A 13,799-nucleotide genomic window follows, 5' to 3' on the forward strand; every position below is an offset into this window, starting at 1 on the left:
AAGTGATGTGACCTGTCCTCTAGTCTCTCAGCAGCGGGTACCAGCACCAGTTCTGATGGGGGTAGGAGAAGAGTGACGTAGACTCTGAGATTTCCTTAGTGTTGGCTTTCTCAGATGCCAGCAGTAGCAGTAATGTACTGGGCACATGGACAGACTCAAGACCTCCTGGTTAGCCAAGGTGATGCAGGCAATGGCAACAGCTGAGGGCACATAGAAGTTTTCTCCTTCCTGAATGCTGCCTTCAGGTGTCATAATGGGCTGTGCCTGGCTACCAGCCAGGAGGTGGTGCTTGCAAAAGAGTACCAGGTGCAATGGTAGTAGTGGAATTTGCGCTTGCCTTATATTACCCAGGGCAGGCACTCTGGGGTCTCAGGCAATGGGTGGGACTGTGGAGCCTCCAAATATCTCTGTCCGTTGTGTTATCCTACCAGGACTCATACAAGTGGCAAAGCCCGGTGAGGGCTGGACCAGGCAAGTCCTCACTCAGGCTCCCCAGGTACAAGCACAAGCAGTGTCCCCGGTGGGGATCAGAGAGCAGCTTTTTGGCCACTGGGGTAATGTTCCAGGGAGGAGCAGAGCTGCCTCTGGTGCACAGAAGAATCCATACAGGGAGTGGGGGCAGCGGGGAGTAGCAGGAGACAGTAAGGCCCACTCAGCTCCCATGCACTTGGCACAGCAAGTCCCATACCCGCAGTATTCTGCTAACAGCAACTAGCTGTGTTCCAGGCAGTCTACACTTAGAACACAAAACTGCCCCCAAACAATAAGCCTTCCTGCTGGTGATAAAAACCAGGCTTTCAGGCCATGCCTATCCACCTGTGAAGCAGGGACTTCCAGCTTCTGCACTATAGCACACTTCATGCCATCCCCCTGGTTCTGGCCAACAGGGTTAGTCTCCACTTAAAATCATATTGCAAATCTCAGGAGTTCTTTTCAACTGTGACTACAGCCTGAGTGAGCGGGCAGACTTCTGTGAGTTCCCCTGTGAGGTAGGATCAGGAATGGCTTTCCTCCATCCCCACTGGAGTCTGGTAGTGCATGCAAAGCACATCCTGATGCGACTCCTCATGTATTCCCCACGCTCGCTAAATCGGCTCCCACACTGAGTAGGATTAAGGCCTTCCCATGTGGCCTGGGCTGCCCAATTCCGCTGTGGGAGTGTGTGTTCCGGTGGCTGAGTCTCCCCGTCTTATGCCCTGGAGATTGTTTTCCATCTGGTTCACAGTATAGGCTGTTGCCACCACTTCTTTCAAAGGATCTGTGGTTTTTTTTCAGTTCTTCTGTTAAATTCTTGTGATGCTTCTTGTACAAAAAAGTTCACAGTGTGAATCTCTACACATACTTTGTTTTTCTAAGTAGGAGAGGTATGCTAACACTGTCTGTAGTCCACCATCATGTCTGGGTATCCTGCCTACAGTACTCCCAGTATCTGCAGGTCACAGAGCCACAGAGGCTGTGGCAGAGCTACCCGGATCCTCTAGGATTGGAGGAAACAGAGCAATGGAGACAGGACCTGAAGTTGTGAGGGCAGATGCTCAGAAATTATTATTAACTGTTATCACTCTGTTACTTATTTTTGAGGTTGTTCTGATATGAAATTACATATAAAGTAACATTTTATTTTAATTATGTTGGACATAACATTTATCTTCCATATGAATGGCTGATTCGTTACATGGACAAAACATTTCACTTTCATTGTAGTTATAGCTCTGTGTCTAACCTTGCCAAGTGCTTAATCCAGGAAGTCTTGGTTATGGTTCATTCTGGAAAAAAAAATCAGTTAACATAGATCCAGACAGTATGCTAGTATTTGTTATTTAAATCATGCTCGTATAGGTGCAAATACCAGGTCATATAATTTTGTGTGTGTGTGTGTTTGTGTGTGTGTACACATTACCAAATGCCAGCCACCGCTGAAGTGGGAAAAGCAATGACTTATTTATAAATTAAATTCTGTTTATACATCAAACAAATAAGGTAATTGCTTAAATTTTTTACCTACCAGTTGTTCCTTAAAAACTCATGAGTGACTATACATTGTTTCATTTAAGAGCTATTTGAAAATCACAATGCAAATTATTTATACACACAAAGACACACACATACATACACACATCCCAATCAGCAATGTTATATGATTGAACCACATTAAATTAATTTTTCAAAGGTAGCTTTGAAGGAGAAAGAAGTTGCAAACACTTGAACTCAAATTCTGTTCTCTAACTCTAATTTCTGGTCCTTCCAGCTCTCCTAGTTCTTTCATTCCCACTAAATTTGTGCTTTATTTGGACTCATTACAAGTCCCTGTCTCATAAAACCCTGCCATATTTTTCCAATCTGTCAAGCCCCTCCTGGTTTTACTTTTCTTCCTACCTATCCTTAGACTTTATCAACCATCTGAGTACTAGAATTCACCATCTCTCCAGATTGCTTTGTGGTCAAATTTATACATCAGGCTTTTCCTTGACAATTTCTACCTTTAGCATATTATCTTACGGTCTGGTAGTTAGCCTATAAATAGTTAATGGAAGAAAGGAGAGAGAAAGAGAAAATTCTTAGGTTTTGCAGTAACAATACTGAAAACCTCTTGTGGAAATCTGTGTGACTCTTCCTGCTTGGAAGCATTATAAATTCATGTTATTGAATTATCAACTAGGCCCTTCACTACTGTTGCCCAGTGTTTTTATTTTTCTGTCTCCATCGCAGATCATTTCCAATCCCAAGGCTATCAGTTCTATTATTTGTCTCCTTTTCCTCTACAATTGGGTCATCTAAACTTATTTTCACCTGAGGATTTTTCAGTATCTCTCCTTACCCTTTTTCTCCTTTTTAGTACCCCTTTCAAAGTGTGTGTGTGTGTGTGTGTGACCAAATGCCAACCACCACTGACGCACATACATACATGGGGGAAGTGGTATTGGCATAGGCTACTTTCAAAAGTTAATACCCTATCTTTGTACTTAATATATTCTTCTCTACTCCCACGTCAGCTACACTCTCCTCAGTGGTCATTAATGACCTCTGAACAGCCAGCATTTTCTTCTCAGAGCCTATACAATTTGATCTATGGCATGATATTCTAGATATTCTAGAAATTCTGTCCTGTTTTGGCATTATAACACAATTCTCCCTGCTTCTCGTCCTCTAACTCTGATGGCTCTTTAGTCTATTTAGCTGATGTCTTCATCTTCTAACCCTTAAATGTAGGTGTCCCTCAGGTGTCTGCCCTTTTCTGTGTTCTTACACCTCAGGAGAGATTCTAAAACATGAGAAGAAGTCTAGAATCAAGCCCAGTGAGTTTAAGAATCATCAAAAATTCTAGCTGGAAGAAAAAAACAATAACCCCATCAAAAAATAGGCTAAGGACATGAATAGACAATTCTCAAAAGAAGATATACAAATGGCCAGTAAACATGAAAAAAAAGCTCAATATCACTAATGATCAGGGAGATGCAAATCAAAACCAAAATGAGATACCACCTCACTCCTGCAAGAATGCCATAATGAAAAAATCAAAAAATAATAGATATTGGCATGGATGTGGTGAAAAGGGAAAACTTTTTCACTGCTGGTGAGAATATAAACTAGTACAACCAATATGAAAAACAGTGTGTAGCTTCCTTGAAGAACTAAAAGTAGATCTACCATTTGATCCAGCAATCCCACTACTAGGTATCTGCCCAGAAAAAAAGAAGTCATTATACAAAAAAGATACTTGCACACTTATGTTCATAGCAGCACAATTCGCAATTGCAAAAGTATGGAACCAGCTCAAATGCCCATCAATCAATGAGTGGATAAAGAAAATGTGGTATGTATATATACCATGGAATATTACTCAGTCATAAAAAGGAATGAAATAAAAGCATTCACAACAACCTGGATAGACCATTATTCTAAGTGAAGTAATTCAAGAATGGAAAACCAAACATCATATGCTCTCACTTACATGTTGCAGCTAAGCTATGAGAATGCAAAGGTGTAAGAATGATACAGTGGACTTTGGGGACTCATGGGGAAGGATGGGAGCAGGGTGGGGGATACAAGGCTACACACTGGGTACAGTGTACACTGCTCAGGTGATGGGTACACCAGAATCTCAGAAATCCTGACTAAAGAACTTAGTCATCTAACCAAACGCCATCTGTTCCCCAAAAACTATCGAAATTTAAAAAATAATAATAAAATTCTAAGCCCAGCTACTTGGGAGGCCAAGATGGAAGGATCACTGGAGGCCAGGAGTTCAAGGCCAGCCTGGGCAGTATAGCAAGACCCTATCTCTAAAAAAAGAAAAAAAAATTACAAAACTTAGCTGAATGCAGTGGCGCACACCTATAGTCCCAACTACTTGGGAGGCAAAAGTGGGAGGAGGATTGTTTGAACCTGGGAGGCAGAGGTTGCAGTGAGCCATGATTGTGCCACAGCACTCCAGCCTGAGCAACAGAGTGAGATCCTATCTCGGTGGGGGAAGAAAAGAAAGAAAGAAAAAAACAATTAGCCAGTTGTTGTGGCATGCACTATAGTTTCAGCTACCTGAGAGTCTGAAGTGGGAAAATCCCTTGAGCCGAGGAGTTTGAGGCTGAAATGCCACCACACTTCAGCCTGGGCAACAGAGTAAGACCTTGCCTCTTAAAAAAAAAAAATCACCTGAGATTCTTATTTAAAATGTAAAGCATAGGCTTCTAGATTCTGCCCTCAGAGATTGTGATTACGTAAGTCTAGAATGAAGCCCAGAAATCTGGATTTTTAACAAGCTCTGCAGTGAACTATGATTCTACCACTGCACTCCAACCTGGATGACAAAGCAAGACCCTAGCTCAAGAAAAAAAAAAATAGTAATGCAAGGTTGCAGTTTGAAGTAATAATGTTCTACAGTTCTATCTACTTCAATGACTTCAGTCATCATTTCCATGCTGGTTACTCTTAAGTATTTTAACATCCCATTCATGGATTTCTCCTTACTTGGACCACATTTTGTGGATCTTAAGACCAAAAGCGGAGCTGATAATCAACTAGCATGTCCTTGCTTTTAGTTACTGAAATAATAAAATACTAGCAAAAACACTGGTAAACAGCTCTACACTAAGATCCCACTGTCAATTCCACCACAGTCTCGTCCATCCTGGCCCCTGTCCTGAGAGCTGCCTGTAATCCAGCGACAAGGAGGTCATACCTGACACACACAGTTTCACCAGTATGCTAATTGGTTGAAATGTATCAGTTAAATATTACCTCTTTTAAAGTTGATAATATAATCACGTCGGAACATGAGAGAAGGAACTGGTTTTAGTGGGGAGGATTATACGTTCAAGACATAAAATGATCTACATATTAGTTTGGATGGACTGGCCTACATCAAGTCCAAGATCACTAGGACTGTATTCTTCAAATCTGGCTGATTATCAGAATCTGAGACCCAACCTTGAGAAATTTTGATTCAATAGGAGTGGGGCCCACCAGAATCACTAGTAGGACCCAAAAATCACTTTTTTTTTTTTGGTTTGTTTTTCTGGGTCTTTTGAGACAGTCTTTCTCTGTCACCCAGGCTGGAGTACAGTGGCATGATCTCAGCTCACTGCAACCACCTCCTGGATTCAAGCAATTCTTGTGCCCTCATCCTCCCAAGAAGCTGGGATTACAGGCATGAGCCACCACACCAGGCTAATTTTTGTATTTTTAGTAGAGACGGGGTTTTGCCATGTTGGCCAGGCCTCGAATTCCTGACCTCAAGCAATCCACCCACCTTGGCTTCCCAAAGTGCTGGGATTACAGGCATGAACCACTGTGCCCAGCCAGAAATCGCTGTGTTTTTTTTTTTTTTTTACATTTTCCCCAGCAGTTGAGAACATAGAGAAGTTGTACCAAAGTGTTGCCCCTCTACTGGACCTCAAGTAGGCATTTTTTCATTCATAGCATGATTAAAAAGATTAAGCAAGGATATGTGACTGGTTCTGTACAAACTACCACCACTGCTAGAAAGTATCACTTGCATATATTTTATAGACAGAAAGCAACTCAATGTTAAATTCCATTCAGCAGTATTCATTTTATTCCTGACAATAAAGAACTTCATTTCTAGTTTCTGTGAAAGTAAACTCCCCAAGGAAAAAAACTCCACATGTAGGAAAAACACACAGCAAAATGTAGTCACCTTTATATTATTTATTTGAATTTTAAGAGAAAATTTGTAATTTCAGATTATCATTTAAGTTAAATTAGTATTTGAATCAAAAGATATAGTGATATTTTAATCAGGTGTTACTTTTCTCTGAATCATTTGTACAGGTTATTGAAACAAAGGAAGAATAACACTTCTGTAAAATGTTGTGTCATGGGTTTAATCCAGAGTCACTTATTACGTATATGATTCCTGAGTCACTAATTACTAAGGCTTTCCTATAAGGAAAAGATTACTAACAATAGGCAATGTGAGCAATTGCAAAACTTTTTGAATAGTAATTATTATAGTTACAGAAAGATTTTTGAAAACTCTATTGAAGGAATTAAATTCTAATTACATTTATTTCAAACATGGAAATTAGCATCACTTTTTATTCAGAGACATGTGCTTTTTTCCTGACGAATGAAAATCAACTTTGGGGATTTAGAAGCCTACAAACAGGTTTATAAAGAAATATATCTGTAACACTAACAGCAGTATCATAGTATTTATTGTCCAGAGTAAGGAGGTTATAGGTTTTATGTTAAAGATACCTTCTGAAAGTAAGGTTTCTGGTCCTTAACTTTGTTTGTATTAAAACCTTTAGCCGGGCATGGTGGTACATGCCTGTGGTCCTGGCGACTCAAGAGGCTGAAGTAGGAGGATCACTTGAGCCTGGGAGGTCGAGGCTGCAGTGAGCTGTGATCACGCCACTGCACTCTAGCCTAGGCAACAGAGTGAGATCCTGTCTCAAAAAATATATGTATATATTAAAACCTAATATATGTAACTACTTTCATGAAAAAATTGAACTAAAATAATTGAGACTGCTGCTATATGTTTTGTACAATTGAAATTAGATTTGGTATGTTTTAAACAGCTCATTCTAGACAGAAGTTAACTACAATTCATAAATGTTCTTAGTTATTCCCTGCCACCCTTTCCCCACACACACACTTGGACTATTCTGCACTTTGAAACACAAAGCAACTTGTCAGTTCAGTTTATTCAGTTAGGGTCAGTTCTGTGAAAACAAAGCCAAGGCAATTGTTTGATTTAATTGACTAGAGAAACTGGTTATACAGGTTAGTAGCTCTTAGTTTTATTTTTGTCCTTCTGCATATTTGAATGTTCATAAAGTAACTTAGTAGAATAATAAGATTCCAGTGACATTGTAATAGATTTTAAAGAACGATTACCAAAGCAAAGAAAAAAATCGTGCTAAAACCAAACTATAGAAACTATTCATGGTATTTTTTTCTTTATGGCTCCACTTTCACTATAATGAAATGTGTTCCCCCAAAAAAGTAGTCTTCTTTTCTTTCACTATTCATTTCCTCCTTCTTCTTTTTTTTTTTTTTTTTTTCCGGGATTTTTTTTTTCCTGGGCTGTACAGAAAATTTCCTGTACAGTTTAGATGAATAAATGCTTTTACAGAATAGTTCTCTATGTGCAAGCAGATATCCTCTAACAGTTGGTCAGCCCCCTCTTGGCTTCAGTGTCCTCCTTACCCAGCCAACCTCATGGCCGATAATTTTAACAATGTTCTCATTACTATCCTTGATTCTTTCTGCCTCCCACCATCCTTTCCACGATATCCATCGCACTGTTCCCTGCTCCTTCAGCTCCTGGACTTCTGATCACTCATTATTTTATTAAAATGAGTGGAAAACCAAAAATTGAAATGCTAAAGTATACTCTTAGGTCTTAATACTTTAAAAGTATATAGATCTCATGAACATAATTCATTTGAGGAAAAAAATACAAATCATTTCTTGTCCCAGGAAAACAGTAAATCTTTAATGGAACTTTTTAGCAATTATGACAAAAAGAATGGAAAAATGTTTAAACATATATAAAAGGCTAGAAGTTTCACGCCAAAGAGTATCTAAAGGTCATAGAATAGTTAGGAATTCTGTCATTTTGTTTTGTGTAATAAATACTGCCCTCCTTACCCCTTCACCCTAATAATAGATATCCACCATTTGGTTGTAATTATCCAACTATAGAATACCTTTTTCAAGAACTCATTATATACCAAAGTAGAAGCTTGCTGACACTGATAATGCTTTATTTAGTTTTGTTGTGACATGCAATTACCATTTGCTTAGGAAAAAAAAAAGAAAAAGAAAAACAAGTAAATTTTTTAGAACTATGGTTGAGTATATATACGTTGATAAAAATCCTTTGGGAGAAAACTTTTGTCTTGTGTGTTAAGAGCATTAAATAGTTATACCCCTTAGCCTAGTGTGTCTTCTATCCTGAAAAAAAAATTAACAAAGCAAATACTAACTTAAGAAAAAAAACTACAGTACTGAAAATGTTTGTTGTAATATTGTTTATACTGACATAAATTATGTAATTTTTTAATATATTGTTTATATTGACTTATTGATAACATTCTAAATGTCTGTTACTATACATAGTGTAAATTATGATACATTGGCTTTGGCAGGCAGTTTTGTAAACACTAATAATATAAATACCATACTCTTAAAAATCTGGAAAAATGATTCTGGTATAGTTTATGTGAAAAGGCACAACATAAAATTGTATATAATACACTAGCAATGAACAGTCTGACAAAGGAAATTAAGAAAACAATTCCATGTACAATAGCATCAAAAAGAAAAAAATACAAACAGGCGTGATGACTCTGGACTTTGAAAGGCCAAGGCCAGGAGAATTGCTTTAGCTCAGGAGTTTGAGCCCATCCTGGGCAACACAGGGAGACTTCGTCTCAATAAAAAATAAAGTTAGCCAGGTTAGCCAGGCGTGGTGGCTCATGCTTGTAGTCCCAGCTACTTGGGAGGCTGAGGTGGGAGGATTACTTGCGCCCGGGAGGTAGGCTGCAGTGAGTCATGATTTGCCACTGCACTCCAGACTAGGTGACAGAGTGAGACCCCATCTCAAAAAAAAAAAAAAAGGAAGAAGAAAATGTTTCGGAGTAAATTAACTGAATGGACACAAGACATCCCATATTCATGGATTAGAAGATTTAATGTTGTTGGGATGATAATACTACCCAAAACATTCTACAAATTAGATGCAGTCCCTATCAAAATCCCAATGACATTTTTTACAGAAATAGAAAAACTCATCCTAAAATTTATGTGAAATTTCAAGGAACCCCCAAATGGCCAAAACAATCTTTAAAAGGAAAAACAAAGTTGTAGCACTCATATTTCCAGATTTCTGAACTTACTGTAAAGCTACAGTCAGCAAAACAGTGTACAGTTAGAATAAGGATGGACATAAAGACCCATGGAATATTAATAGAATAGAGCCCAGAAATAAACACTTGCCTATATGGCCAGTGGTTTTCAACAAGAGTGTCAGGACTATTTAGTGAAGAAAGGCCAGTCTTTTCAACAAATGGGACTGGTAAAACTGAGTATCTACATGCAAAAGAATGAAGTTGGACCTTTACCTTACACCATATTCAAAAACTAACTCAAACTGGATCAGAGACCTAAATTTAAGCCTTAAAGATATAAAATTCATAGAAGAAAACGTAGGAGAAAATCATGACCTTGGATTTGGCAATTTCTCCAAAAGGACAGGCACAAAAACATAAAGTAGATAAATTGAACTTCATAATTATAAAAACTTGTTTATTAAAGGAGATTATCAGCCAGGCCCAATGGCTTATGCCTGTAGTCCCAGCTACTCAGGACTCTGAGGCAAGGGGATTTCTCGAATCCAGGAGGCAGAGGTTGCAGTGAGCCGAGATCACACCACTGCACTTCAGCCTGGGTGACAGAGCAAGACTCCATCTCAAAACAAGTAAGTAAAGAAGTAAATAAGATTATCAAGAAAGTGAAAAGGCAACCCACAAAATGGAAGAAAATATTTTCAAATTATATATCTAATAAGACTGTATTATTAAGAATATATAAAGAACTCCTACAGCTCAGCAACAACAAGGAAAACCACAATTAAAATATAAGCAAAAGACTTGGGAAGGCTTCTCTCCAAAGAAGATATACAAATGCCCAGTATGCACATGAAATAACGTGCATTGGCCAGGATGTGGAGAAACTGAAATCAAATTTCTTGCTGGTAGGAATGTAAAATCGTATCACCACTGTGGAGCCGTTGCAGTTCCTCAAAAAGTTAAATATGGAATTACCACATGACCTAACAGTTCTACTCCACTTCTAGGTAGCTACCCAACAGAAGTGAAACAAGAACTCAACATATACAGTATTTGTGCACCAATGTTCATAGCAGCTTTACTCACAATAGCCAAAAAGTGGCAACAACACAAGTGTTCATCAAGAGATCAATGGATAAATAAAATGTACTATAAATATACAGTGGACTATTATTTACCAGTAAGAGAAGTGAAGTTCTGATACATGATACAACATAGATGAACTTTGAAAATGTCACACTAAGTGAAATAAGCAGACAGCAAAGGACAAATATTGTATTATTCCACTTCTGTGAGGTATCTGGAATAGGCAGATTCACAGAGGCAGAAAGTAAGATACAGGTTTCTAGGGCCAGGAGGGAGGAGAAAATGGGGAGTTTTTGTTTAATGGATACAGAGTTTCCGTATGGGCTGATGAAAGTGTTCTGGAAATAGAAGTGGTAGCTATTCAACATTATGAATGTACTTAATACCACTGAACTGTACACTTTTCACAGGATTAAAATGGTAAATTTTACATTATATTTTAAACCACATTTGTCAAAAATTTATACCTAATGATTTGGATATCTAAATTATGTGTTTGTAAAACAAAGAAGGGAATATGAAGAAATGAAAAAATTACTGAATTATGGTGTGAATATTTTTAGTAGAAATAAAGCTCAAATATTTATTAAGATATATTTTGTCGTATAGCTTTTCAGACGAAGACAAATACTAAGAAAATTAAAGTTTATGCATTCTCAAAATTGCTATTAATATTTAATTTAAAATTTTTTCAGCCAGGCAAGGTGGCTCACACCCATAATCCCAGCACTTTGGGAGGCTGAGGCAGGCGGATCACCTGAGGCCAGGAGTTCAAGACCAGCCTGGCCAACATGGTGAAACCCCATCTCTGCTAAAATTATAAAAATTAGTGGGACATGGTGGCAGGTGCTTGTAATCCCAGCTACTCGGAAAGCTGAGGTAGGAGAATCACTTGAACCTGGAAGGCGAAGGTTGCAGTGAGCCGAGATCGCACCACACTGCACTTTAGCCTGAGTAACAGAGCGAGACTCTGTCTCAAAAAAACACAAAAAGAAACAAAAAAAAATTCTCATTTGTAGTTGCTATTAAGAAGAGCTTTATTGATCCACTCTTAAAACCTTCAAATTTACATAGGAAAAACTTCAGAATAATTCATGTCAAAGGAATTTCTGTACTATATTTATGCTAGAGCATTTTGAATGATTTTATTTTGTTGTCACATTTTCTAGATTTTAATAAAACCTGTGTTTCTTTAGCTTGACAGAGCCAATTCGCTATTAAACCAGACTCAACAGCCTTACAGGTATCTCATTGAATCAGTGCGTCAGAGAGATTCTAAGATTGATTCACTGACGGAATCTATTGCACAACTTGAGAAAGATGTCAGGTAAACCATCTACAAATCTTTCATTTGAATAATAAAGACATTGTTACTATATTGCTGCTGTAGATGAATTTGGGTTGTAAATCGTGAACAGAAAATTTGAATAATGAAGGTGATCTTAAATGTAATGAATATTAAACTTTTCTTAGAAAAACTAAGGTCACATCACATCAGGTGTTCACATTCCACCTGTGATCAGATGTCTTAGCATGGAAATAACAATGTTACACTTAGGAGCATTACATTCCATCTGTCCTAGAGGACACAACCACTATTGGTCCTTGTTTCCCTGGAACTCTTTAGTGTGATATAGATTGACCAAAGGGAGAGGAGGAATAAAACCAGATCCATTTGTGTCATTAAAATGGCTTTTTAAACAGAAATAAAATTTACGTTTACTTAGATTTATGTTGATTTTTCCAAGGAATTTTTAGGCTTTTCTTCTGACCTTTTACATGAAAGTAACTTTTAAGTGTAAATAAATAAATTTCTTTCACTTCCTTAATTTGTAATTGTTTTTGTATGAGATCTTATCCAAAGAAAATTTGCTATGACCATTTTGGTTTTTTAAACTGAAATAAAAGAATGAAGATATGTGTAAATGAAACAGTTTTACTTGTAGATAGATGGTTAGTTTGCTTAGTTATTAGATTTCTAAGATTATAAGAATAATTTAGATTTTTATGGGTAAATTATTAACTGATTATAAATGTAAAAGCAGAGAATTAGGTGGGAATAGAAATGGTTAAATCAAGGAATTGGAAAACAATAAGGAGAAGATGGTTGTTAAATCCAGGTTTCCTAAAGTATGCAAACAAAAATAGAAAACTAATGGTAACTAATTGCAAAGTATAAATGTTATTTTTAATGAATCATAATAATTACCTTCTTTCATTTCTGCCTCACCAAAATAATTGGTCTAGAACTTTATTCCTGTTCTTAATTTTTTTATAATTTGTTTAAATAATTTAGGAGCACATTTATACTTACATGTCAAAATAAATAAGTTTGTTTCTAGATTAATTTTAAAGTTAAAATTCTGTATACAACCTATAATAATAAATTAATTGTTCTATAAATAGTTCTTGGGGACAATAGAAATTATGTCTTTCACAATTCAGTGGGCACCTGGTTATCTTAGGGAAATTGAAGAAAGAACCCCAAATAGAATTTTTTCTTCCTATGTTACATATTTCTGTTAAATTTGAATCTTTTATGGCCAGGAGCAGTGACTCACACCTGTAATCCCAGCACTTTGGGAGGCCGAGACAGGTGGATCACCTGAGGTCAGGAGTTCTAGACCATCCTGGCCAACATAGTGAAACCCTGTCTCAACTACAAATACAAAAGTTAACTGAGCATGGTGGTGCATGCCTGTAGTCCCAACCACTCTGGAGGCTGAGACGGGAGAATCGCTTGAACTGGGGAGACGGAGGTTACAGTGAGCTGAGATCATTTCACTGCACTTCAGCTTGGGCAACAGAGTGAGACTCTGTCTCAAAAAAATTAAAATTAAAATTAAATTATGAATCTTTTTTTTTTTTTTTTTTGAAACGGAGTCTCACTCCATCACCCAGGCTGGAGTGCAATGACACGATCTCTGCTCACTATAACCTCCGCCTCCTGGGTTCAAGTGATTCTCCTGCCTCAGCCTCCTGAGGAGCTGGGATTACAGGCACACGCCACCACACCTAGCTAATTTTTGTATTTTTAGTAGAGACGGGGTTTCACCATGTTGGTCAGGCTGGTCTCTAACTCCTGAACTCGTGATCCGCCCGCCTCGACCTCCCAAAGTTCTAGGATTAAAGGCATGAGATGCCATGCCCGGCCTTGAAATTTGAATCTTTTATATGTTGTATTTTACTGTTATATTCTTGTGATGGGGAGGTATATAAAACTCCTGAGGAAAAAAATTACTTCTTTCACAGTTATCTCCAAATAAATTTGAGGATTTATTTTACTAAGAATTAAGGTAGTTTAAAATGCTTAATATAGAGAAAATAATAGCTAGCTGTAGGAGAAAATTATAAAGATGAACAAATTCAGCCATAGATAAATTAAGCAACTTG

The 13,799-nt window shown here is 37.6% G+C and overlaps 1 protein-coding gene across 1 annotated transcript in view; it reads left to right on the top strand.

Annotated features, from left to right (window-relative positions):
- The window catches only part of PIBF1 (progesterone immunomodulatory binding factor 1), a 238,480-nt gene that overhangs the window by 176,209 nt on the left and 48,472 nt on the right, over positions 1–13,799 (top strand). Inside the window, exon 15 of the mRNA XM_025363989.1 lies at positions 11,603–11,733. Within this exon, the coding sequence (XP_025219774.1) occupies positions 11,603–11,733 (131 nt within the window). The remainder of the gene's footprint in view (positions 1–11,602; positions 11,734–13,799) is intronic.

The sequence above is a fragment of the Theropithecus gelada genome, chromosome 17, assembly GCF_003255815.1.
Source record: "Theropithecus gelada isolate Dixy chromosome 17, Tgel_1.0, whole genome shotgun sequence".
Taxonomy (NCBI): domain Eukaryota; kingdom Metazoa; phylum Chordata; class Mammalia; order Primates; family Cercopithecidae; genus Theropithecus; species Theropithecus gelada.